Source organism: Taeniopygia guttata, chromosome 2, assembly GCF_048771995.1.
Source record: "Taeniopygia guttata chromosome 2, bTaeGut7.mat, whole genome shotgun sequence".
Classification (NCBI taxonomy): Eukaryota; Metazoa; Chordata; class Aves; order Passeriformes; family Estrildidae; genus Taeniopygia; species Taeniopygia guttata.
The window spans coordinates 112,967,601-112,995,063 of record NC_133026.1 but is presented as its reverse complement, the minus strand read 5'-3'; the positions used below and the strand labels follow the sequence as shown (position 1 = coordinate 112,995,063).

General features: G+C 36.5%; 2 protein-coding genes across 2 annotated transcripts in view; both read right to left on the bottom strand.

Moving 5' to 3' along the window:
• LOC115493890 (lipoxygenase homology domain-containing protein 1) overlaps nucleotides 1–27,463 on the bottom strand; it is a 189,953-nt gene that overhangs the window by 135,554 nt on the left and 26,936 nt on the right. The window contains exons 3-12 of the mRNA XM_072924659.1: nucleotides 26,632–26,803; nucleotides 13,768–13,931; nucleotides 11,758–11,844; nucleotides 9,005–9,137; nucleotides 4,458–4,609; nucleotides 3,755–3,833; nucleotides 3,022–3,097; nucleotides 1,384–1,460; nucleotides 1,265–1,296; nucleotides 994–1,123 (exon numbers count right to left, since the gene is read on the bottom strand). Of these exons, the coding sequence (XP_072780760.1) occupies nucleotides 994–1,123; nucleotides 1,265–1,296; nucleotides 1,384–1,460; nucleotides 3,022–3,097; nucleotides 3,755–3,833; nucleotides 4,458–4,609; nucleotides 9,005–9,137; nucleotides 11,758–11,844; nucleotides 13,768–13,931; nucleotides 26,632–26,803 (1,102 nt within the window). The remainder of the gene's footprint in view (nucleotides 1–993; nucleotides 1,124–1,264; nucleotides 1,297–1,383; nucleotides 1,461–3,021; nucleotides 3,098–3,754; nucleotides 3,834–4,457; nucleotides 4,610–9,004; nucleotides 9,138–11,757; nucleotides 11,845–13,767; nucleotides 13,932–26,631; nucleotides 26,804–27,463) is intronic.
• LOC140682417 (oxygen-regulated protein 1-like) lies at nucleotides 16,868–23,959 on the bottom strand. The gene has a single exon (XM_072924660.1). The coding sequence runs from the start codon at nucleotides 23,817–23,819 to the stop codon at nucleotides 18,312–18,314; it is 5,508 nt and encodes a 1,835-aa protein (XP_072780761.1). The 5' UTR covers nucleotides 23,820–23,959; the 3' UTR covers nucleotides 16,868–18,311.

The window sequence follows — 27,463 nt, the reverse complement described above, 5'->3', positions numbered from 1 at the left end:
CGAACAGGGCTCTAGAAATTAATTTACATGATAAATAACAGATGATGTAGGGAACATAAAGCTCTCAGGTAAGAAAAGAGACCTCATTTTCTCTATATCTATATTAGAATTTGTAAAGCAAATCCTGCAACATAACTCATGGCTTCTCAAATTTTAAATCTGGCCAATTTTCCAAACAATTAACTCTTATAGCTACTAAATACTGATGAAAGGTAAATTCTTGCCATTTTTATTGTTCCCAGGCACAACAGTGAGTTTTTAAGCAACTGTTCTATTATGTTGCAGTTTTGTAAGATGCAGCTGTCCTGGAGGGATCCTGTGGTGTCCTGATGCATTCTTTGGTGTGACCTGAAAGATTCTATCACTTCATAAAAGGTCTGTGTAAGGTCCCTGTGTAAAGTCCCTGGTGAGATGTCAGAAAGACTGAACAGTTCCATCACTTCCAAGAGAATAAAACACATGTACCCAATATGATATGTACTACAGTTAAGTGTTACTAATGCAGTAGGAGGAAAGTTTATAAAGGGTGGGACTGATAGACTGCCATTAAAATAAATTATAAAAATGGAATAAAATTAATTTATGCATATACACACACATATATATTACATACATATGTACACACACATGTATATATACTCCTTATTAATGAACTCTACCTAAATTTGAACGTGTTCTCTTAGATGGATCTAGTTTCAAAAGACTCCAGCTGTCCTTGCCATGTGAGTTCTGTGGGAGCATCAAACTACAGACTACAGGAAGCTTTTCTATTTGGTAAAGGAAAGCCAGTAGCAAGACACCATATGAGAATTTTTGTGTTTGTGTAAACTAAGCATATATTTTCTGCATCCTTATAGTCATTAACATTTGTATATTTAAAGTAAGGAAAATGTTTAGCATGATTATCCACTCCTATCCGTTTTAGGAATCTCAGTATTAAAGTCTTTCTTTCTTGTATCTCTTATGCATACATCCACATGGGAAATACTTTACCGTATTTATTTTTCTTGTCACCAAGAGCATCAACTCTGCTATCTGGGTAGAGGCAAATGAAGCCACAGGTCACCCTGTTGTAAAATTGAAGTGTAATGCCTTTCCGAAATTTCCATTTTTCTGCAGCCCACTAGTTTTGTAAACAACAAACAGAGAAGAATTATAAGAAGATGATACACAGAAATTTGTCATACAAGGCATTCAACTGACCTGATTTCACTCAAAGCATAATTTCAGTGGTTTAAATTAAAATAAAAGGGTATACTCTTACAGCTTTTTCTCTCTTGAGTTTCAGCTCTTGTCCTGTGTAGATAAAAACAGTGTAAATTAATTTACAGAGATTCTTCATTTCCTTTGAGACAGTTTTCTTTTCCACCAATTTTCACTTACTTCCTGGAAGCATGCTGGCATCTGTCACAGGCAGTTCTCTAGAAATATTGCCATCATCCTGTCCCTGATCCAGCCACCTAAGAACCAGAACCTCTTTAAGTAATAACCTTTATTGGCAACTTCCAAAGTATACATGACACTTGCATACAATACTTGCTATTAAAGTCTTATTAAATAAAGCATTAAAGTCCCAAGGCTGACAAACAGCAATACAAAAATCCAGCTTTAGTAAAAAGAGATTAACATTGGCAAAAAAATTATTTTTCTTTCTTGTTCTTGGTGCAACATAAATAAATGCTTTCCCAGACCTAGGTAAAAGGGCCTAACTCAATTGTTACATGTCAAAGAACTCATATTCATCCCAGATCAATAATGAATTGTGCAGTGGTCATGATGTTTGCTCTTCCTGTCTGCAAGAAGGCTACAGCAAGATGCAAATAGTTCTGTGCCCTGAAAATCCCTATGTGAGGGGACAAACCCAACAGCGGCAACACTTTCACTATGTCTGAACTATGCTTTCACAATACCTTTGTACACATCTACTTATGCAAGTTAAGTCCAACTCCATTTGAGTCAAAAGCATTCACACACTCAGAGCAAGATAGCAAGCACTGCATCAAGCTCTAACAATAACTAGCACATACTCTGTATTTTTCTGCCTGAAATGGATTTGAACTCTCCCTAAATTATGTATGAAGCCAGCATTATAGATCTCTTCATAGCAGTTCATCTCATCTAGAATACAGACTCAGAATTAGGTCAGGCAAGGATGAGGTGCTGTATCTGAAAGGCAGAGAGCCCTTACTCACACATAAATCAGTTTCAGTGTGCACATCGCTCACTCTGGGCTGTCTCAGGCAGTTATTTATTCACTCAGAGAAGTGAGAGGAGGAAATAGAATTGGGGTGCCACTGGCAAGCTGCAGCTAGATTCTTACGTGACTGGACTTTACCGTTCCTAATATTTGCACTGATATTAATTGATTAAGATTTTTTCACAAGGTGTTGAGAATTAATCAGGCATAGATAAAACTGTAAATGAGTTGTAGAACAGAAGAATCAGAGCAGCAGCATCTGCGGGGGAAAAGGCAGGGAAAGTTAGGATTGCTTCAAATTACATTGCAGCTCAGTGACAGGTTCAAAGCAAATGAGTAAAGGGGATGTGGTCAGGCATCCGCATTTGTGATTGTCATTTCACAGGATGCTAAAGTCTGATCCTGAGCTCAGTGAACCCCAAGCTAATCTCCATCCTAACTTCAGTAAACAGGAACAGTTTGCCCGAGAGACAGCAAGACACTCTTCTGGAAAGCCTTGCATTGCATGACATGGAAGAACAGACGAACCCACTTAGTGTCAGATACAAGGTTTTAGATATGGAAAATATGTAACAAAAGCCTATCTTGAATAGTTCAAAAGGTGCAAGAATGGAAAGTTCTCACACAGAATGCTTTATTGCTTTTTCCTTAGTTCAAAGACCAGGTGTTTGACCAGATACAACTCTTAGAGCTGCAAAAAGAATCAGACCATCTCAACTCACTTCTTAGGAAACACATATTTCCCCTTACAGGACATTTCAGTAGAAAAACTAAGAGTAGTTACAAATTTATTAAAAATCTGACCCAAATCAAACATAACCAACCTGTGACAAAGAAAAGTATAATCCAAATCTGTTATAGGATCCTTGATTACAACTTTGTCCAGAAACCATCCATTTCCTTAGAAGAAATAAAGTAAAAGACAAAACATTGTTCATGAGAGAAAAATTTATGCATTTAATTATGTCAGACTTCCTGTAGTTTTCTTTCTTCTACTGGAACTGCAAAATCTGCAGCTCCACTGGCATATTTAAAGAGTCACAGCTACCCTCATGGCTGGAGGGAGGATAGTGTCTGCTCTAGGTACTCTAGAGCTTCCTTATGGGCCTGCAAGCTGCTGGGTCTCTCCCTGGCTACATCCCTCCCTCCTTTAGCATTGCCATCATATGAGTCTTATTAGTTTGGCCATTCAAAATAACAACAAAATTAGATAGTAGTTTATGATGGCTCAAAGTTGCTATGTTTAGTATTTAGGTTCAAGAGTTTGAAAAATAGAACTTGTGACTGCAAGCATTTTAAGTTTCACCATTAATTGGGAGTCTAATGACAAGATAGTGTTACAAAAATCTTCAATTGCACCTTTACAGTGCAACTGATAATGCTAATCCATCTAAAATTATAATAGCTCATTTTAACTTTAATACAAGGCAAAATCAATGTCTTAACATGAAAACATTAGCCCTCCTCACAGTTTTTAACAGGGATTAGTAAAAAATTACTATCAGATGCTGTTCTTAACATAATGGTTAAGAGTAGAGCAAAGGTGAGATTTCTGACCTGATCCAAGCCCATTGTGTCCTATAACAATCTTGTACAAACATCCAAGGTGCACAGCTTCAACAGCAAAGATGTCAGTCTGTAATCAACCAACAAAATTTCAGAAAAATCTGAAATGCAGAGCATTCTTCAGTCACGAAATTCTGAAGACTCAAAAACCCTTATTACTTTGTTTTCTCTAACCCTTACAACTTTGTCAATATAGCTCTTGTCAAGACCATAATTTGAAATATTAACTGATGATAAAGTGAGAGCAAAAGAGGAAGGTCAGGTTTCCCAAAACAGAAGTAGAAGCAAGCAAAATCACTTTGCCAATGGGAATAGTGCCATTCAAATGAATGGGATGAGTCAGGAAAGAGAAAGCTGTTAAAAGCATCAAAAGCTAAAAAATTACAATTACAACAGATTTCAACATTAGAAATGCAGATATAAAATTAAATTTCATTTCCTCTTTGTTTATTAGATCAAATTTTTAGAGGCATGTAAACCAAAAGTACACAGCTTACCTATTTTATAAGTGAAAATTCTCACTTCCAAAAGCACTGGTATAACTTTAGAAAGTATTTGGAACTTAATTAGGGAATTTTGGGGAGCCATTGGAATGTAGTAATTCTCTCTTTTCTAACTGCACCTTTCTTGGAATTACCACCCACCCAAGAGAGAAAAGCCAGACAAACATATCAAAAATTGCCCTTTCACTTACTTGTCCTTTTAAAAATTTCTTGGGTTTCTGTGACCTGAGCAGCTGTCTTGATCCTGTATCACCTCTTTCTCCATAGACAGAAATATAGACATCAGACTCAGTTCCAGCATTCCACAGGTCTCCAGTTGTCACATGCACTTTGTAGACAGTCACTGACAATAAAAGATGACAACTTTTCATATCACAAGCACTATTATATAGTTACAATAACATCTAGCTGGCTGTGGAGTCCAAAAACATCTGTGTCAAGGACAGGCTATAAAACTTTAAAAATCCTATTCAATAAAATAAAATATAAAGTTGCTTTCATGGCTTTTATGGTTGTTACATTTATTATTGTGTCTCAGGCTCTCATTTGTGGAGAATGCAAAGAGAAGCTAGTTCTAAATGCCCAGCAGCATATCTTGGTCCTGCAGCATCATTTGAAATCATCATAAACTGAAAAGTAAATAATGTAAGTCCAAGATTAGTGTCACTATAAGTGGTGAGATCAAAACTATAAAAAACAATGGGAACCATTAACATTTTGAATGCACTGGTTAACCAAATAGACTAAAACCTAGCACCATAATTTTAGTTTTCTAGGACCTCAAAACTCAGAAAACTGCGTTGTTTTATTATTTTAGCAATTCATGCTACAGGACAAAATCATAGGATAGTTTGGTTTGGAAGACCTTTAAAGACCATTTAAGCCTTGCCATGATCATGGATATCCTCAGTTACATCAGAGCCGTGTCCAGCCTGATTTTGTATGTTTCCAGTGATAGGTAACTTCTCTATATTCCATATGGAAATTCTTTAAAGGATATAAATTTAGAATGGAACAACTAAGACTTAAATTCAATAAATCATTTATTTAATAAGAATGGATATTTCAAGTAAAACTAAATTTGAATTAAAATATGATGAATCTAAGACTATTTTATGATCTACATAAAAATATCTACCAGTATAAAACTGTGTTCCTTAAAATGCAGATGTAGGAACTCCATAAAATTCAGAAGTAAGATAAAACATACAGTCATAATCTTCAGTATTAACATGGGAAAGAAAAAAATTATGCCAACATACACTAACAATATATTGTTAGACCGGATAAGGTACAGAGAGAATGAAAGGGGAAGAGAAAACCTCATTTTCTGGCACACAAGCCAGAAAATTCCAAGAGTGGATGTCCATGTGCTTCTCTGTCTTGCAAGCAGAAAAGAGTTTCTGAACCACTGGGTTTGAAACAACATCAACATTATCATCATTCAATTGTCAGTTTCTATTTGAATCACATTATGAAGCTTGGCTGTAATTCTCTGAAGGAGGTTGCTTCCAAATCTCACTTTTCTGATGGCCAAACACCTTCCTTTAATAAGCACTGAAGATATCTGCAATTATGCTAGGTGGCTGATTAATGTTACAATGTTTCCATTCATCCTTATTTTTATCTCTCATTTATTTGCAAGGGCTTTTTGTGTTTGTTACTAAACAAGCTATCTTTAAAGAATTCAATTTGGATAATGGTAAAAATTTAGAAAAAACACTAAACAGCCTGCACAGGTTTTAACGTGCCTTCACAGAACACTAGTGCTAGTTTCCTTCTGGCATGAGAACTAACTAATTTTGAGATCAGAGCCTCTGAGCTCCTCCGAAATATATGGCAAAGGCCAGCCATATTTAACACACAGGAGCTTTTGACACTGTTTAGTTAGCAGCATAATCAGGCACTATCTTTCCCAGTGTAAGCCTGTCTCAATAGTCACAATAGTTTTCATTTAGCAACTGTTAATTCCTACTGCATTTTACCCATATAAGTTCATATGTCACCACCTGATCTATTTACTTGCCCAATTTTTTCTTTGCAGCACCCACATGAACATGTTTCATGAACAGACCACAGAAGAGGGAAAGAATTAATCTCTCTAGACCAACAATTCCATGCATAGGACCACAACAATGCTCTATTGCAACAATTTCCTCCTTCAATAACTATCTACATTCCAATTCCTGCAAGAAGAAAAGCAAAGGTCCACCAGCTACCAACACTGTGTATCCCTGATTTATTCTTAGGATATAATTAATGACTGTGTCATAAACCATGAGCAGACAGGGAAAAAGTCGAACGATAGAGGATAAAACGTCAAAGGAATGCTGCTCATTCCTCCAGCATTATAGCAACAAAGTCTCTATGTAACACTTCTTAACAGTTTAATTCCTATGTTTTTCCTTTGAATAAAAAAGAATGCCAAATCAGAGAGTGCTTCAGCCTCTTTTTATTCAGAAATTGGTTTTAAAGTGCCTCTCATCATCTCTCTTTCACATTGAATCTAGACCCCTTCACTGTTATCAAACTATCTTCTCTGAAGTTAAAAGCTGTGTTCCCTTTACACTGTCTCATGCAGAAATATAACACTGGCAAAAAGACACAGGGGCTGTCTTTCAATTACTCAATCAGAGATGAAACTGCCTTCTCCAAAGCCTTCTGCATGACCCCTTTTACACTGAAGCTGGTAGAAATGCACAGAAGCTCTTTTCTTCCTCCCTTGTGTGAGAGAGAAATTGTTAACTACAAAATGCAGATTGAGAGGTTGGTTGTAAGCGTGCCTTTGTGCTTTTCATGCATGAAGATTACTCAATAATAAAAATCTTTTATTGTATCTTCATTTCAGAAACAAGGAAAGCTGCTACTCAGAAAGAGCCCAAAAATTATGATGATCAGAGAATCACAGAATATTCTGTGTTGGAAGGGACCCACAGGGATCATTGACTAAAATTCTTAAGTAAACAGCCCATACAGGGATTGAATCCAGAACCTTGGCATTATTAGCACCATGTGCTAACCAACCGAGGTCTACATCTCAGGGTATTTAAACAAGAGAACATTTGGAGAAGAAAATACCCTGCAAATAGGGTATTAGAGCATATTCAATACAATCCGTCAGTTATCATTAATTAGCATTTATTCAAAGGGGTGAGGAGGCACTTGACTTTTATACCACTGTGTCTTTATGTCCCCCTATAAAAACAGTATTGGTCTCCTGACCAAAAAGACCAAACCTGTGAGGAAGTAGGCTGAGTGTCTCTGGGACTTCTTTTGTCACGAAGATCATGACCACCCAAGACCAAAACTCATTTTGGTTAATGTGGATGGGCCTCTCTTTCTCTAGAGCATCTTACGAGCCATTGACATCTGCTAAGTACTGGGGGAAACCTCTCCCATTATTCTTTTTCTCTTAAAACATACTTTTGGGGCACAAACCTGGTTTTTTATGATCTTCTTGTCAGGTTCTTAATCTCAGAGCTCAGTCATCACAGAAAAGCACAAATATAACTCCAGGCCACCCATCTTCTTTATTACAAGAGTAACTGCCCCAGGGTATGTTTTCCCACATGCATGGACCATTTTCTGAACTTTTGCCCCTCAATTTTATTTGTATATATCCTCTTCCTCTAGCTTGCACCCACAATATCTGTTACCACTGAAATACTCGTTACAATTTCACTTTGCAAGATCAACACAAGGGACCACAGACACACCATAAAGCACTGATAAATTGTTAAACACTCTGAAAAAGGGGTTTCATAATTTTTAGATAACTTAGAATGGAAGTTTCTCTCATCTTATTTTGTCCTGTGCAGATGATATGACTTTTGTGGGGAAGAGAAGAGGACATGTCCCAGGTAGATCTTGTTCTAGTGAAGTCCTAGCACAAGTAATACCAGTGGTGTTATTCTTGCTCCCTCACCCACATCTCTCCCAGGACACATTGTTCTTGCTAAGCCCTTGTAATTTTCTTATAAATTTTCCAGAAAAGGACAATGCCAATTGGCGAGAAGGGAAGAATAAGCACAGACTTTCCACCCCCTTTCCACTGACCAAGCAGAGGGATCATTAGCAACGTCATGGACTGGTGTAGTAGAGCAGGACTCTAAAACAATGCAACAACAGCAACACCCAGTAATTTTCATATCCTTTGGAATCATTTACCTTTAGAATGACAATACAATCTCTCTGTGAATAATGGAGATTTTAACACTTATAGCCTCCTGAAATATTTATTCTGCAAGTTTTATTCCACATCCAAAAATTAAAACTATTCTGGAAGTCTGAGCCACTTACCAGAAAGAGACTTAAACAGCGGCTGCAATAGCAACATTGGAGCTATAATCCTCAGTTATTGAAAACAGAGTTTGTGATCTGACTCATATGCTGCCTTCATGGTGGTTACATATCTGGCACGTCTTTAGTATTGCCTTTATTTTAAACCAAACATAAGCACTGAAAATCTTACCAAACAAGGAATCCACTTTAAGAACATGCAAAATTCAAAGCATTAAAGTCTCACTCATTTCTTTTCCAGTGCTTTTTAACTTTTTACAGTTAAAAAGTATAGAGTATACTGTGCATACTGAGTATGCACAGTAACAAGAAGAAAGCAAAGCAGAAAAACTGTTGTGGCAGCCAAAAAGTAATATAGAGGGTCTGATGAAAAATAATGAACTCACCTGTATTGACATCAGTCTGGGGTCTGACTTTGCTGATGTTGTATTGTGCTTACCTGGAAGAATAGGCTGACCCTGCTGTAAAACAGGAAGCTCCACAGATATTTCCCCATCAGACTGGTCCTTGGCCAGCCATCGATGTGCAGGGAAAGAGAACTGCTCCCCTGAGAAAAGGTTCAGCAACTGCACCTAAATAACACCAATAATTCCAATTTAACTTGCTGATCTCAGAGCAGATGAACAGAACATAAAATGTGTGGGATGCTGTTGAAATCTGTGCAGGTAGAGCTTTGTGGATAACCACAAAACCATGGGTTTGGAGCATTTCTGTTCCAGCTGCCCAAACTTGACTTTTCACTCAGTCATATTTGAAAGCTCAGGGCAGAGTAACTCAGGTGCAACCAAGAAACAGGTTTTTGTCAGCTCAGGAGCACTCCCACAAGCTACAGCTGTTGTTCCAGCTGGCACATCCATGGGGGCTGGCACTAGGTGGCATGGCTTACCACAGACAGAACTTCTCACCAGGAGGCTTGTCAATGCTTGTATCTCTATTCCTTACACTTTTATCAGAACAGGAATTAAAGGGACAGGTTGTGATTCTTCAGCACTCCCTGTGACATAAATAAACCATAAAGTGCACCAACTAATCCCAACACTAATTGAGGCCTACACAATGCCCTACATTATTTTCTTCCATGCCCAGCTTCAAGCATGTAGCAGCAAAAGGACCATATGCAAACCCACTGAAGGAGGAAAAGAGGCTACTTTGTACTTCAAAGTATTCCTTAGTAAGCACTTCAGAGGCTGCTGTATGTTCTAATAGTCCCTGATTATGCTAATTTATACCCGTATCTACAATAGATTTTGGATTGGCAGAGAGAAGGGAAAATACTCCTACTTGTAGTTCCACCCTGTGCTTTGCAGAATCTAATCTCCCTAATTTGAATATTGAACAAACTCAGATTTACTGGAAACATTTTTATCTCTTTTGCTGCTTGAATATTAAACTTTAAAGACAAAGCTTCATCTCATCTGAAAAACCTGGAACACCTTAGCCTGTCAGCATCTGCTGATGAAGCCTGAAAGGGAAATTTGGCTTAGCAAAGCAGCACCTTTTCCTGGTCTGATATCATCTCAGTGCAGATACACAGAAACCACGGGACACTGATGGAGGACTAATGTGCATAACTACCAGAAAAGCTCTGCAGTTGTAGAAAATGCTCTTTTCATTTTAGTTATTCCTGGAAAAAATGTAGGTTTCCCAAGAAACAGCGATGCTAAGTGTCTGTAGGTTGTTCCTCTTGTTTGAAGTCTAGAAATCAATGACTGTATTCTTTATCTCTGAACCATAAAAAACACTATCTGTAAGGTTTGAATGTATTTCTCTTTTTTTTTTTTTTTTCTTTTCTTTGACTTTCTGCCCAAAATTGCAAAGAAGGAATGACCTGGCAGATGAACCACTCCCTAAAAACTATCTGATTGACTGAGATTCCATAAAAAAGACAATTAAAATTTATAAATAAATAACTAATGGACACACTGAAGTGTTGCAGTTTTTAAAATTTTACTGTTGATTCCAATGAATATATCCTAGGTGGAAAGAACGTTAATAATAACTTTTCATTTTTTTTCTCTTTCCTTTTATTTTTTGTCAGACTTCCTCAGTCTCATTTTTAAATGTCTGTCTCCAAAACTCAGTACAGCTGGAAAACTAATAGCTAAGTTTTATAATCAGGCAGTCATCAATCACTTGAATTGAAAGAGATATAATCCTTATAATTCTATTAGGAAATCTCTTAGAGTGATAACAGTTTAGTCTTAGATAGGCAATATTTCAGTGTAGACATGAACTGGTTAGAGGTATGAGCTCACAAGATCTTGCCTAAACTTCAGTTAACACTTCCCAGATCTCTTCCTTCTGAGCCACAGGCCCAGGTAAGCATCATAGCCACAGATTTTGAGCACTGATCAATGAATATTTGACTTCAGTTGGCACTTTGCATTTGGCAGATCTAGATATACCATGAATTATAATTTAAACATTGAGTTTACCAGCAGCTTTTAAAGCTCATCATAAACTGCAGTCTCTTAACTGAAAGATAAAGATAAGAAGCTCTGCCACAAAGATGGAAGGGTTTCAGGCATGCATAGGATACAATTGGCATACATAGTATCATGTTGGATATTAGGATAAGAGTCAGATCCTTTAATTTCCAGTCCAGAAACCTCTATACCATGCTTCCCAACCAAACCTTGAAATGCACCTAGCTCATTCTCTTTTCTTTATTATATTTGCTTAACCTGCATCAAGATATTTTTTACATAAGGAGGGAAAAGGACCTCTTGTCCGTTTCTTGTCAGAGACACAGAACTAGAAATATTTGCAATGTAACTCTTGTGCTGTGCATAGGGACCCATAGGCATCAGCCACAGATTTGGGGAGGATTTGTCTAGGCTGGGTTCCATGATTTCATGGGTTTAAACAAACTCTAGGCACTATTCTTTGTAGCATACAAAGACTGTAGAAGACTCAGACTATAACAGCTAAGTTAAGCAGTCTTCCTTGCTGCCCAGCCACACATTTTTAAAGAAATGTAATATATTAAATTGCAAACAGCCAACCCCAGACATCATAAGCTGCTTTAATTCCACACAAAACCATTCCTTCATAAGTAATCCCTTAAATGAAGGTGAAAGCATTTGATGAGGCTAATATAATCCCAGGGACTTTTTTCCTCTACTCATATTTTGAACCCACTGTCATAGTGACTGCTTTCAGACAGGTAAAATTCTTCCTCATTGCTTTTACCTCTTTGCAGTGCCAGGCAGGGGAGTTTCCTGCATTTGTATGTCCTATACGAATTTTGTAGAGCTGTCCTATGTTCCTAGTATTGACCTGTAAAAGAAACATAACTATGAAACACAGAACATTTGTTAAAAAGAAAAGACATGTGACAGAAATTAATTTAGTAAATGTAAGGTGAGACTTTTAATTCAAGGAGTTAACTATTCTGACATTTAAACTAACCTTTCCAACATATTTCACTTCAGATAATTCTTAGATATTTGGGTCTTCTAAAAGAGAGCCCTCAAAAATCACATTGGCCTGCCAATCCCATTTAAATATCCAGAAAGTTCCTGTACTAATTCCTGGCTGAATATTTGCCTCAATTGGAGATGAATAGAGACCATACCATAAAACCTGTCTCAGTATAGCATCTATACTAGTAACCTGCTCCAAAATTATTTTGGCTTCCATATACCTCTGAGTTTCTCCCTACCCCTCTAGGGTGCCTTACAATTTTTTTGGAAACAATTGTGTTCAGCTCTGATGCTTCTTTTTACAAAAAAATTCAATTAAATCAAGTTAAAAAGCTGTATTTGAAAGATTAGCTCTTGGGCAGGCTGGATGAATATGTCCAGTACAGATAACAGGGCACTGAGGGAATAACTTTATGTGAAGGTTATTCAAACAACATTACTATGAACTTAAGTGTAGAAATAGAAAGCTTATCTTCAAGGAACTGGAAGTACACCATCAGTCTTCCTTCCTCACTGTATAATTTATTTTTTTATAATGTAGGCTTGATTTTCTCTCTTGTTGTTTTCCATAGAATTAATTTGCATGTTTTCGTTGACATTGTATAGATGGGTGTGAACTGAGTTACCTGTATCATGGATTTTCCTGAACTCAGTGTTATAAATTATAAAGAGGCAGAGCAGCGAGGACAGACCACAGCTATGTGCAAATATAGTGCACTCAGAGAGCCTTTTCTCTTTCTATACATTTCAGAGTAGGTTCTCCTTAATTGTATTCAATCCTATGGGTGCTTGCCTAACAGAGGAATCCTAGATCTCAAACAATGGGACCGTCCTCCATATTTTGCACTTAAATGTCATTGTGACTTTTAAATGGTGAAATTAATTTCAGTAATGGCAACAGGAAACAGCCAACATCTGCTGTGAAGAGGGTCTTTTAATCTGTCAGACCTGCTTACTTGTTTAATGCACTTCTTTCAATCTGGCTGGTTTTGATATCATGGATGGAGAATGACATTTTTGTATCAGGGGTGCTGGATTCTTCTGAGGAAAGGGATAAGAACTGCACTTCCTGCATCCCAAACATCTACAGGCAACTGTGGAAAAGGAGAGCTTTTCATCAATGCTGGCATCAAACACCTTTTCTCAGAAGGGGAGTTGCTACGCTGGATACTAATGATGGAAGCACCTGTTTGTCATATGGCCCTATAACAGACACATGTAGACAGCCCCTGACAATCCTATATACACACTAAAGCTATGTAGATTGTAATAAAGGGCCTAGTCTGGCTCACCTAAATCACCACATTATAAGACTGAGCAAGAATTTGTGTAACTGTAAGCAGAAGCAGTTTCAGAAAGATTTATTGCAGGTATAAAATTTGCCTCTATTTCAATAAAGCAGCAGGTGTTTAACAAGGTTAAAATTTTACTCCATATCCTAATTTTTCACTTCCTCATTTAATTTTTAATATTGTAGCCCTGTTTCAAATTTGAAAACTAAACTAGTATCTGTTGCTGCATGTTTGTTGAAATTTTCTTGGGCACAATGCAAATAAAACAGTAGTTGTTCTTCAACAGACAATAAACATGTTGAATCAAATAAGCTTTGGATAAGTGAGTGGGAAAGGATACTAAATTTAGCTCTACATTTAAGTCTTGTTTCTCATTTCTAGACATAGACAACACACAAAAAGCTACCTTTTATCACATAGAATTTGAAATGTCATGCGATCTGGCAGGAAGCAAGAGGACAACACAATGAATATATATTACTTACTGTGAAGATGTCTTCATTGCCTCTCTGAAATAATTTTCCCTTCTCTCCATCAAGAAAAATAGGACCTGAACTGCCACGATCCCCATACAATGTAATATAAACCCTTGAGCTTGTTCCTGCGGATGGCACATCACTGGTGAGGACTGACACGTTCCATTTCCTAGCTATCAAAAGATAAAAAGACTCGCTGAATTACTTAAACTCAAGATTATTAAATAAAATTCATTTGGTAATCAAAATTCTAAGTAATAGCATGTCAATGAATACAGAAATGTGTGTTTCACAAAATTACAGCAAGCAAATATTGAGTTTTCTATATTTGGCATGTCAAGAAATGTCAGGTGTCATTCATACCTTTTATTCTAAATGTCCTATATGACCAAGTCAAATTTAAATGAACAGAGATCACCTTTCAATGACAGTTTTGAAATATTGCATTAAATATGGGATTCTCTTTACTTAGAATATATTAGCTTTACTCAATGCAGTGCTGTGTAATGACAGCCTTGACACTCATCACTTTAAACATTAGGGACCCTGAAAGCAAATTAGCTCTACTGAAAAAGAGCTGTTTAAGAAAGGATCTGTATCTCTGCAAAGGTGTGATCAGCCACACAGACATAGCAGCTTGTTTGGAACACACTGAAGCTTTACCAGCACAGGGAGGACTTTGATCTGTTGAAGAAAATCCAGATGAGGTCAGCTAGCTGATCTGCTAGGAGGAAAGTCTGAGAGAATTAGGTTTATTCAGCCTGGAAAAGAGAAAACTTCAGGGTGGCCTTCCAGTAACTGAAAGGAGCCTACAGGAAAGATGGAGAGGGACTATTTACAAGAGCACGTAGTACAGGAAGAGGGGCAATGGCTTCAAACTGAAAGACAACAGTTTTAGATTAAAGATTAGGGAAAAATTCTTCACTGTGAGAGTGGTGAGGCACTGGAATATGTTAAGCAGAGAAGCTGTGGACGTCTCAGCTCTGGAAGTGCTCAAAACCAGGTTGGATGGAGTCTAAGTAGAAGGTATTCCCAACCACTGCAGGGGTGCTGGAACTAGGTGGGTCTTAAGGCCCCTTGAAACACAAATGATTAATTCAGCTCAAATTAGCTGGTGATTGAATTCCTTGTTTTGCTTTGCTTTGCTTGTGTGTGCACCTTTTTTGTTACCTATTAAACTTTAGCTCAACCCATGAATCTTCTCTATTTTACTCTCTCCAGTCTTGCTGGTAGGGAAGTAAGCAAGCAGCTGAGTGGGGCTTAGTTCTGATTAGGCCTAATCTGTGACACAAAGTGAGAAAATTGTATTAACTATTCCCCATAACTCTTACAGTGCATCAACATTGCAATTAGATTAATGACATTTTCTATTATTAGTACTATGAAAATCAAGGTATTTGTTTAATAGTGATACATTGAAAAATTAAATTATCTTCTTTTCCTCTGACATCCTTATAATTAAGAGAAATATGCCTTATGCATTTCAGGTTAGAGGAAATAGGAAAAAATATTCATATAGGAGAAAAACTTGAGAAAATATCTGATTTTGTTGATGGATACCAAGGAGGAAAAAGACTTTTTTAAGTAAATTACAGTGATGACTTTGGGACACATGTATATAAAATAACCATGAGCAGGCTGAGGATGGAAATCAGAAAACATTCAAGACAGATATCAGAAGCAGGACTCAAGCTCTAGAACATCTGGTGGAAGCTGTAATGACTACAGAGAAAAAGATTTAAAATGAGATTTACTACTAAGTGGAATTACTTACTTAATTGTGGTATTTCCTTCTAGCAAGCAGATAAACTAGATAAACTGAGAGTTCCTGGGACTGTGATCTGTATGCTATGTTGGCTGTTTCTTTTTAAATTACAGCAAGATAAAAACTGGATTCCTTCCAGATGTATGATATACTCTCTATAAAACCCAGAATACTTGCTGAATGCTTTTCTATCCTATTCAAGTAGCTCATATTACTCCTCATGGTGTTTTTGCCTGTGTCAATCAGTACATTCCTCTAGCATTGTGCGGTTCTTTCTTCAGCCTTCTCCAATCTTAACTATGAAAACAATTTTATTTTATCTGTGCGTCTCAGACACCTTATAGTCTCTATTTTTGCTTCAAGTTGCACCAGATGGGGTTTAGACTGGATTTCAGATTGAATAGGACTAATTACTTCACTGAAAGGGTTGTCAAGCATTGGAGGCTGTCCAGGGAAGCGGTTGAGTCACCAACCCTGAAGGTATTTAGATGTGTAGATATAGCACCTGGAGACATGGCTTAATAATGGTGGACTTTGCAATTCTGGATTAATGGTTGGACTCAGAGATCTTTTCTAACCTAAATGATCCCACGATTCTCTGATCTTCACTTTACCACTAATGAATATATAAACCCTATGACAATATGGTACATCTCACTGTCAACCTTTTGTCCTGCTCTGAGGTGACCATTTTATTCCTTCTCTTTCAGTTAACAGAAATCAAAACCAAGTCTTTCAGTTAATATTAATTTTACTGCTTGCTGTGATCTCTGCTAATTGTATCCTGAGGGAGTTCCTCACATCTCGTGTTCCAATGCTTAGTTTGCTCAGTAACCCTTAGTAACTCAGTAATAAGGATCTGATTAAAGGCTCCTGAACCTGGATCTGGAAACACTGAGGTGTTGTGAATGCAGCACAGAGTGCTGTAAATCCAGCAGAAAGACTGTGATGGAAACATATATATAGCTGTTAATTTACCTATAATTTAGACATTATTTACAGCATAGAATGCTGTATGGCATACAGATGGATTCTAGCAATTTTGAGTTGCATTTTTCAAACAAAGGTTTTATTTCTGTATCAACATGTAAAGGGATGAAAAAATAGCATTGAGATTCCTCACTTGGAGCAGTTCTAAAACATGTGGAGGAGGACACCAAAAGAAGTGGAGATAGACAGAAGAATGTCAGAAACAAGGGCAGCATAGGAAATAACACACAGCTATCTGGTATAAAGTATATTAGACAATACATCTTGATTTAGAGTTATAATATTATTTTATTACATAGTATACACCGCTTCAAACAACAGAAATATATCATTTATTTAGGGGGGAATATATCAGCCACTGGACATCTAAAAAAACTAAGCAGTGCTTCTAGGTTTCCTGCCTGTGCTACAAACCCCTTTTGCTTCACATCCAACTTCTACTTCCCTTTCAAGCTCCTTCTGTCCCACATAGACATAATCTTGGCCTCTGGGCCAAGAGGAATTTGCGTCAGCCTTTTATTAGGTCCCCAATCTGGATAACCAAAGGATCATGACCCAGGACTTATCACAGTATGCACATGCTTGTTGTTCTAGACAGAGTCTTCAAGAGTACAGAATGGCCATTCTTTACCTGAAAAGCAACACTTTCTTTTTTCGGGTTTATCTCTGACTTCATTAACAATGAAGAGGGGCACTGTGCAGTACTAGGAATTAAAATCTAACCAAAAAACCGAAACACTCTCCCTAACCACAAAATACCCTAAATATTTTCCAATTTTATGTGCAACATCATTTACTGAAAATTGTAAACCATATATAGGTGCTTACTACATACATGCAGTATTAAAAAATGCTGTAAACAAGTATCCAAAATAACTCCAACAACAGATTGAAAGATCCTGGAACATATTGCATATACCTTGGATTCTCAAAATTCAACATATTTACAAAAAAAACCAAACAAAAAACCCAAAATAAAACCACAAATACAATCTCTAAAGTACAGACAGAGATTAAGTTAGAACACACAACTAAAAGTTTAAGTGTATGTAGAACAATTTAAAGAGTATGTGGTGCTGTCTCAGAAGGAAATATGGCAAGAGCAATCAGGAAATCCATTGACAGTCGCCATTCTCACTTCCTAAATATACCCCTTTTCTAGTCTCCTCTGAGAAAAAGAGGCCTCCTTATTTGGTGTCTGGATGATCCTACATGGAAAAATCTATTTACTTACATACATGTTCTACAGCTGGCCTTTAAAATCTCAAATAGCATCTATATAAAATTAACCTGACTTCTCATTCCAACTTGTTACTGTATTACAGCATCTGAAGAGTACTTCCTAGTTTTCATTTAAAATTAAATGTATCAGTTGATTTTCTTCTGGGAAAAGCATTTCTACTGAAAGGCAGTTTTCAATCTCCTTCTCAAATATCCTGGAATATCAATATTGTATCTTAAAGCTTGGGCATGTATTACAAATTTCAGTTCTCAGTTGAAAAAAGCAGCCATCATTTCTCTAAAATTAGATGATTGGTATGCAACTATCTCTTCACAGTTCATATTTCGGGGAAAAATTGTTTCCTAGCCAAGAAATCATTGCCTTAGAAGAACAATTTTCTTCGTATGGTGGGTCCCAAAAAATTTAATTAATATTTGTATTTCATGACTGGTATACAATTGCGACTTATTTCTATCTAGTTATTCACACTGGGAGTTTTATTGGTTGCACCGTTCAGCAGTTTATTATGTGATTTTTTTTTTTCTAAAGATGTTTTCACTAATGTAATGATCTTTATTACAAGTCTTTCTCATCTTTACTCTTTCCACTGTTCATTGTAGAAGAGCAAACTACTTCTTCTTTGTCTTCTTCTGTAGGAATGGAATTTTTGTTTTTCAGATTTTCAGAGGCTTTATGTTCAATGCTATTTAAGGAAGTGTCACACCTCAGAAATGTTTCAGAATGACAGGTTTCTTCTGGATCTGCCAACATGGGAGAATATTTTTCTACAACAATAGAAATTAAATCTATTCTTAAGGTTTGACATGTCTTTCCTTTGGATAGCTCAGTATTTGTGCCTGTGATAAGACCACTGGGTATGTGTTTGGATACACTATTTTGACAATTTCTGGCTTCCATGGCATTTGCATTCATATCTTTTGTAATATATAACTCCCCTAAAATATTTGTGTCTTTCAAAGTTGAGGATGCAAGTATCCCAAAATTACTAATAAAATCTAAGGTGTTATCAGCATAAAACCTTTTAAAGATATTATTGACAACCTTATTGATAGAGTTATTCTTCAAAATCACATGATTATTTTTGTCTGCCAAGTCTTGACCTGACCATTCTAAATGTTTGCTCTTTTTGGCAAACAAATATGAACCCAGCTGGTTCTCAATATCAGATGCCTTTTGGTAGGCATATCCTCTCTGTTCCTCATTAATTGGTGTTACTGTTACCATCAGAATTGGACAATGTTGGCCACATATCGCATGGAGTCTATCCAGAGAATCTTCTTCACGAAGAGCACTTCTATCAACATTACTAACATTTGTTGGCTGAGACTGTATGGGTACAGCATTTGAAGGTTTTTCCAATGGATGCACCTTGTTATCAGGCAATCTAAATTCTACAGATGAAAAGGCTGAAAAATTGGTGTCAGCCTGTGTGGAAGTAGAACCTGCCATGGTTGATGGATTGGTATTGTCTTTGTTTGGTACAGGAAGGATCTTACCATTGCGACTAGGTTTGCCTTTTCTATTTGACTCATCCTGCAAGGGGTCTGAATCACTATTATGAGGCATATTGAAGTAGCTGCAAAAATTTTCAGGGGGTTTTACCATGTCTTCAAGTTCTGAAGAAGGGATCTCATCAAGGGCAGGGTACTGATCCAGATTGCCAAAGTGAGAGTATGGGACTTCATCACTTTCAATTGATGTTGTATCCAAATTACCATACATTCCAATCCGTTCAGGTGGTGACCTTCTTATCAAATGATTTTCTTTCAGAAGCCATTTGCCTTTATCTATCAATATTCCTTCGTCTTCACTAGCCTGAATGATAGGTTGACAATGTTGATTTGGAGATTCCCCTAAATGGTCATTAGTATAACTTGTCTCTTCTCTGTTAAGAGCAGATTGTGGTGCTGGTAAAGGAGTATTTTCTCTTCTTGATATACTATCATCTGTGGTTTCTTTGACTGGATAGTCTTGTGATGGTAGTGAGGAGTGCGACAATTTCTCTGCAGAACAAGACATAGATTCTTGAGAAAAATAAATTATTTTTTCCCCCACTGCAGAGTGGAATCCTTCAGTATCTGCTTGAAATACTTTTGACATATAAGGAAATCCTTTGTGAAAGTCAGGCTTAAATGAAGCTTCTGTCTTGCCATAGAGTCTCTCAATAGTTCTCTTTACATAGCCAGTATTATAATGTTTTTCAAGTGCTTCCTCTCCACTTTCATTGGTCAAGTCACTGGATGCCCTCAAGTTATTATCACTCTCTTCAGTATCTGGTCTGTAATCTGACCAGTCTGAAGTAGCAGGACTTTTTAAGCACTTTTTAAATTGAGAGGTGTCAGAACACATTTTATTCTCCAGTTCTTCTACTTGCAATTTCTGCTCTCCCCCGGTCATGTCACATTCTGTAATTTGCTTTGATTCATAACGAAATGATAATGGAGAGACTGTAGATAACCTATCAGAGGTTTCCTCAGATATTTCTGCATCTTCTTTGTCACCCTGTACAGAATAATCCTCATTATTACATTCTACAGAGGTTTCAGCGTCTAGTGTAAGTTGGTGTTTTGGTGTTTTGTCAATATCTGCTGACTTTGAATCAATATCCTCATCTTCACTTTTATCAGTACTAACAGGTACAATGTCTTTTTCACCTTCTAACTCAGAAGTATCCTGATCTAAAATACAGTTGTTATCATTAGAAGTTACACTATGAACTGTGGAGTTAGGTTCTACTGAAGATTCTGACTCTTCATTAATGAATGAGGTATCTTGAGTTTTTTCATATAGGTTACCAGGCATTTCTTCATTTCTTTCTGGTGTCTCTACAGCTGATGGAAGACTACAGGTATTTGAATCAGTATTGGCATATTGACCATCTAATTGTGTTTTGGGAGCAGTCATGTCTGAAGTCTTTGTTTCTTTACAAAGATCCCTCTCTATATCAAAACAGCTTTCTGATTCCCCAGTTAATTTTACAGCTTCTTCAGAATTGACACGGTCCATTGCAATAGAAGGTTCAACTGATTCTTCATGTTCATGCAAATGTGTATCATTAGGAATTTCAGATGTGGACATATTCTCATGCGTGGAGCCCTGCTTTTCAGGTTCCTTCCTAAAGTGTAATAATTTATTTTCTGTTGATTGTTGGAGATGTGAGAATACAGCCTTCAGCTCATCAGCTTGGTCTACAGCTGCAGTTTGTTTCAGACATTTTAACTGCGTAAATATTTCAGAACAACTACAGGCATTTTTTTGCGTATCATCTGTGATTGTCCCAGTCAAACTCTCTCTCAGATTCAGTAAAAGTAGCCAAGCTAGGAGGGCATTGGAGGAAGAACCAAAAGCTGCAGGAGAAAGATCCAAAAACCCACAAGATTTTCCAATGCATCCACTATGTCCTTTCTGCAGACCAAGCAAAGCTGATTGAAGTTCATGCAGCAACATGCTAGACATGCACTTATTCTGAACTTCAATTCCAATTTTCTCACTAACAATTGTGCAATCAGCTTGAACAGCAACTTCAGCTCTTTTTATTTGACATAGGTTGGTAACTTGAATGTCAACTTCTGCCATCTTTTTATCATTGTCATGTGCTTCATGAAACAAATGTAGCTTACTATCCTGATGAAATTCCGCCTTTAGTAAATACTTGGCTTCTTCTAGTAGAGATGCCTTAGAATGAATCAAAGAGTCAGTTTGTCTTTCATCTGAATCTTTGGCTGAGTCTTCTGAAATTTCCACTTTACCAATAGGCGTTAATGGTTTTTTTGTTAGATTGTCTTCAAGAGTTTTTCCAGTTACATGCATCTTATTTGTGTTGAATCTAACTTCTTTTTCTATAGAGGCATCAGTATTTTCTTTAGGAGAAGAACAGGCATTGCTATTCTCTGCAGTCCCTTCTCTTTTCTTTATAGGAGGCAAGACAGAGTTTGAGAATGAATTTTTCAGCCAAGTTTGGACATAGTTTTCACGTGAATGCTCAACAACCTTCTCTTGAAAACCCTCCTGGTTTAGAGCCTCTAGTGTAATGGCACTTTCTAACATATTTTTCTTACTTACACCTTTACCTAGATTTTTCTTCATCTTTTGCTTTTTCTCTTTCTTTGATAGAAAATGTTCCAAATTATTCTTTTCTTTTTCAAAGTTAAGATTTTTTGGCACTTCTGACAATGGCTTTGATGAGTTAAGTGTCTGTTTGAAAGAACTAGTCATAAGATGTGTGCCTTCTTTCTCAGTATTAAGAATATCCTGACTGTGTTTAGATTCATTGTTTGAATCAGCTGTTATTAGACCATCTTCACTCTTTGCAGTTGAAATGATACTGCTTTTTTTGCCTGACTTCAATTTTACCTTGGCTAACTTCTTGTTATTATTTCTTTTTTTTTTGTTAGATGATGATGATGGTGATCCATTTTGTTCCACAGAATCCTGGTGATTGAACTCACCTTCAGGATGTATGGTTTTGTCTGAATTGGCAGACCCATCATTGTTTCTTACAAAATATTCAGATCCTTTTTTCTGAGGCATTTCAGAATATTTATCCATAGCCTCTGTTGTGGAATCCTGTGTGATATGTAGTCCCTCACTTCTAATCATCCCTGAAATTTCATTATGCTTTTGACTTTCATATGTACCTTCCTCTAGAAAGCTAGATGATTTTCTTTTCTTCTTATTTTTGGTGAGAGATGAGGCAGGCTGGTTATTCTCAATGGGCGTTGTCATCACAGATTCAGTTCTGGCATTGATTTGAGTCTCACTTTCAGTAACAGTAGGAAAGAATCCGGTTGTTTGATTTACTTTCTCAGTCAGACTGTTACTATGTGGAGGTGCCATCATTTTCATCTGGCTATGTCCAGCACAGGCTGAATGCACTGAATCCTGAGAAACACCTACTAAATCAGCAGCTTGGCATTTTATTTCTTCTTTTGACTGACATAATTCTGAATATGTAATGAAAGAACTCACTGACCTTTTTATTTGTTTAATATCACATGACTTGTGGATGTGATCAGCTGTACCTGGTCTAGCTGTCTGGTAAGTTTTTGACAATGGTGTGAAACCACTGATGTTGGCTTTGGAGGTTGATACTAGACTACTATATGCACCTTCTCCCACAGCTGATTTCTCCAATATATTCTGTACCAATTCATTCTCATGAGGCACTTCTAATATCTTCCTATTTGTGGTTTCTATTAACTCACTACTTTTGTGGCTTACTTTAAAAAGCATTTCTTCCTTTATATTTTCTGAAGACAGCTTTAATAAACCATTGTCACTGACCTCATTAAACTTTGGATTACTGACACTTGATTTTTTCCTGCTTGAATGAGCTACCATGCAATACTCAGATGTTTTTTCTCCATTCTCTATTTCCTCACTGTAGGAAAACTGTCCTATTGTCTTCTCTTGAACCTCTTTCTCAGATACCAAGGTGACACTTTCAACTACTGCTTTCTTTTGTCTAACACGCCTTGGTCCAGGGGTGGGAGGCCTATAAAAGTGAGGCTTAATATTTTCCTCAGGTACATTGCTTACATCTAAATCTGCAAAATTGTTCTTAGAGACATTACAATCAGCAGTTTTCAAATCAGATTCTGGTTCTTTTTCTGACACTTCCTCATTGGATTGCTGTAATGAGTCTTCCCCTTCTTTACTGCAGCTCTTCAAAAATGGAGCATCTTTTGGATTTATACAGTCTGACATATTTACATTGGATGAGCAGTCTTCCACATTCATTGCAGAAGAATTGCAAATGGAGATGTTTTTGTCATCAGAAAGTCCAGCACGACTTACGGTGGTTGTCCACTTAATGGTTTCTTCCTCTTTAATTTTGAATCGAACTTTCATTTCCACTGTGATACTGCCATCTTGATTCATGTGAACAGATTTCTCAATGTCATCTTGATACCGTGCCACAGATAAGTCTTCACCAATAACTGACCGATTTCCTCCTATCCCATTATGACTGTCAAGAACATAGGAAGACTCTGAGTTGTTATCATTGCTGGATCCTTTATCAGAACAAACTGAGAATATCTGAGATCTTGAACTAGAGTCCATTTCAGTTCTCACTACCAATAATTACATTGGAAGAGCACAGATTCATTGAGTAGACAGAAAGCAGAGCAGACAAATATCATGGATAAGGATCCAGATGATGAGACAGCAGACAGGCAACAAAGGAAAAAGAAGAAAGGAGAAAAATTAGTATTAAAGATGTTAATGAAGCATGTTATTTTACATAGTTTGTTTTTTTATTTATTTTGCATTAGAAAGTACAGAAAAAAAAATTGGATAATCTTGCTATTCATCTATGAAGTTTTCAGAGAAAGAAATGTAAGAAAGACTTAATAAAGAATTAAGGCTTTAAATGCTTGTCCACTTATTTTTATTTTACAATAAGTTCTTTCTGATGCCAGAACTACAGTCTTATTTGAAGCTCCAAAGTCTAAAAAAGATGATACTTTTTTATTTTAAAAAGTGTAATATTTTACTTTACTCATTTTTAAACTTAATTGAGAGCTGAGGTTGCCTTGAGCTTTTCAAGGGATTCAGAGGTGCCCAGTTGTTTGGGTTTCAAGCTACCAGCTTTACTTCCTCTTCATGCTTTGGTGATCATTAATATATCACTTCCAATTAGTTCTTACAGTTAGTACTAATACATGTCAATATGTATGTCCTTGGGCTTAATCTAACAATCTACAGTACAAAAATAACTACTCTTTGTAATGTCATGAACATGTGAGGAAAGGGTTGATATCCAATCCTTCTGTGAAGAAGTAAACATTGAAGTTCTTGAACTTCTTGTAAAATCTCAAGTTAAATCATGACATTTTGGAACACAATTGTGTATATGTACTGTAGACAATGGTGCAAAACTCAGCAAAGCCTATGAGAATACTTCTAGACTTCAGTGATTTTTGAATGTGGCACAAATCGTGGTAGCATACACAATATATACTCCCACAATATGTTTTGATTACTCTGCAATAACTTGGGTCTTTAAAAATTTTATCTCATCTCTCCCTCACAGTTGTCGCTTAAGAGTTGAGAGCTAAAAAACATAAGAATAAAGTTTTGCTGTCTTCCAGGGAAACAGTGCAGGTACACCCACACAGAGGTATGAACAATTGCTACTGATATCTAAATATATATGTAATCCACCACTTAATACATAGGTTTCACTTGCAAAAAGCATTTTAACACATGTAATATTAACTTATCTACATTTCTTGAATTTAAGCTGGTTTGTTTTTTTAATTGGTCTCACTTTTCCAGTAGTATATTACTGTTACAGAAGCATGTCTATAACTTCAGACAAATGGCTTTGCAAGCTTCTCAAGCATATGCTTTACTATGAACTAAATAAGAAATAGAAGTTTGTATTAATTCTAACACAGACCAGAACTTCTGCCTCACAAAATAAAAATCTCACCTTTACTGTCTCAGGAAATGAAATTGGAACAAAGATGCTGAAATTTCATTTTCCATGCTTTTATATCATCAAAGATATCTCCTACACCTGATATTTTTTAAATTCTCAGGTTAAAGACAAAAAAAGGTGGTTTTTTTTCTCCCTCCTTCTGTGATTGCTGTTGACTAAGAATTAGAAGCTGATGATTATCAGATTCAACAACTCAGTTTTTCTACAATTGCAAGACTCAGTCTTTGTCTCAAAGCAGAATCTAGGAAGGATTTTTGTTTCTGCAGAACTTTCATTCTCAAAATGTTCTTACTCATTCTCTCTTGCCTCATTAGTTATACTCTGCAAACAGGTTTCAAACTGTGCAAGTCAAAGTACATGAAAGCTGAAAAAAACTAAAATTAATAGCTTGGTGGGGAGATAATAAAGTGCAAGGAATGTGAATGGAACTCCCTCAAGTAAATGGAAATCAAATGTCATATATTAAAGTGCTCCATGACACTGTCAGGGTTACTGCGGAAAGTCCCAGTACAGTAACAATTACAGAGCTCCCTGGGTTCTCCAGTACAGCATGAAGCTGTAGCAAGAGTTCCTCTGGATTAAGGAAGATCCTGGACACAGTACCTCAGCCTGACAGGATGCTCTAATGTCAGGAATTCCCACAGGACTTAAAGCTCTGGTACTGCAACATTTAATTTCCCTCAGGCTATTCATCTGGCTTTTCTGCAAGAGCTCCTCATGTTCTTGATCATCCACTGGCCACTTCACACTCTTCCTGATCTTATCAGGGGAGCAATTCCATGAGTAATCAAAGAAAAAGCATATACTTGTGTATCTTTTCCTAACATTATTTTTAAAAAATATATATAACAGCCATAAGGATATAGGAATGAATAATATTCTGTTTGGTCAAAAGCAGCTTCAAAAGCATGATGAATTTGTGAGTGGATGGATGCTATGCTACTTTTCCTATTTATGTGGAGCATGTGACAAGAGAAGAAGAGTAAGTCGTGACAAGCCAAATCTCCACTTGTTAAGTTCTGAAAACTGAACAAAAGTTTTGCCCAAGCAATTCAGTGAGAGCCTGAAGTAGCCTGAGGTTTTACTTTTACCACTGTTGTTATTAATTCTGACACAAAAAAATTAATAACAATGGCAATCAAACAAATTAAAGTGAAATATACTCATAAATTTTCATTCATGTTCTAAGTAAGTCTAACAGAAACAAAATATGCATACTAGCTAAGTACTTAGCAGAAACTTGCATTTTAAAAAGAAAATTGACACTTTGATCTTTCATAAGCTTATAGAGGAGTCACTATTATATCAGATATAAACAGTTTCAACTGGCCTTTCTGAATATCCTTGATCCTAGTAAAATTGCCACTGTTTATGTCTTATGCTGAGAGAGATAAATTAATAAAATACAAATTAATTCAAAGAACTTACTCTTTTCACTTTCTGACTTGGCATTTGCTTTTGGGTACACACGATTTCCAGTTCCAAGGAGTTTAGCAGGTCTCAAATACCCAAGAGATTCATAATTGCTTGGTTTAAAAGGCTCTCTCCCTGCTGCGACTACAGCTCCAGAGCACAATATCAAGGCCTGAAGATTAGGAACCTGGAAAAAAAAGTAACATTAAAAATGGTGTAAGAGATTCATCCCTTTCAAGCTTTAATATCTTCACTCCTTAGTCTCTACATTCATTTGCAGCAGACTATTAAATATGTATCACAGCACAGAATTAATTTTTCAAATCCTATAAGGCAATTCCTATTTCTGTGAGGATATATCTTGTTATATAAATATATTGGATAATTACTTCAAGAAGCAACTTGGATCCAGATCAAAATTTTCTTACAATTAAAGTGTTTACACATGTAATTTTGTTTCATTGTTGCACAGTGACGGTTCATAGTCATGAAATATGAATATGCATTTGGAAGCAGATATACATATGAAGACATGGAGGAAAATTTCAGAATTCAGCACAAGCAGTTGACTCATACTTCTACAAAGGACATAGGACACCATCACAAAGCATTATGCTTTGGAAAAGACCTCTGGAGGTCATGTAGTCTAACCCTCTACTCAAAGCAGATCTGACTGGATCAAGATGCTCAGAGCCTTGTCTGACAATTTTGACTGCATGTTCTAAAATACATTGCAAATTAATGCTTAGAAACTGTATTTCACTAACTTGTAGGTAATATAAACAGTTTCCCAACCTAATACATGATTTCAAAAATGAAGGGTAAACAGGAGATGTCTTATGAACTC

Excerpts from the sequence above, each read along its gene's own strand:
- LOC140682417 (XM_072924660.1), bottom strand. The coding sequence starts at position 23,819 with ATGGACTCTAGTTCAAGATCTCAGATATTCTCAGTTTGTTCTGATAAA.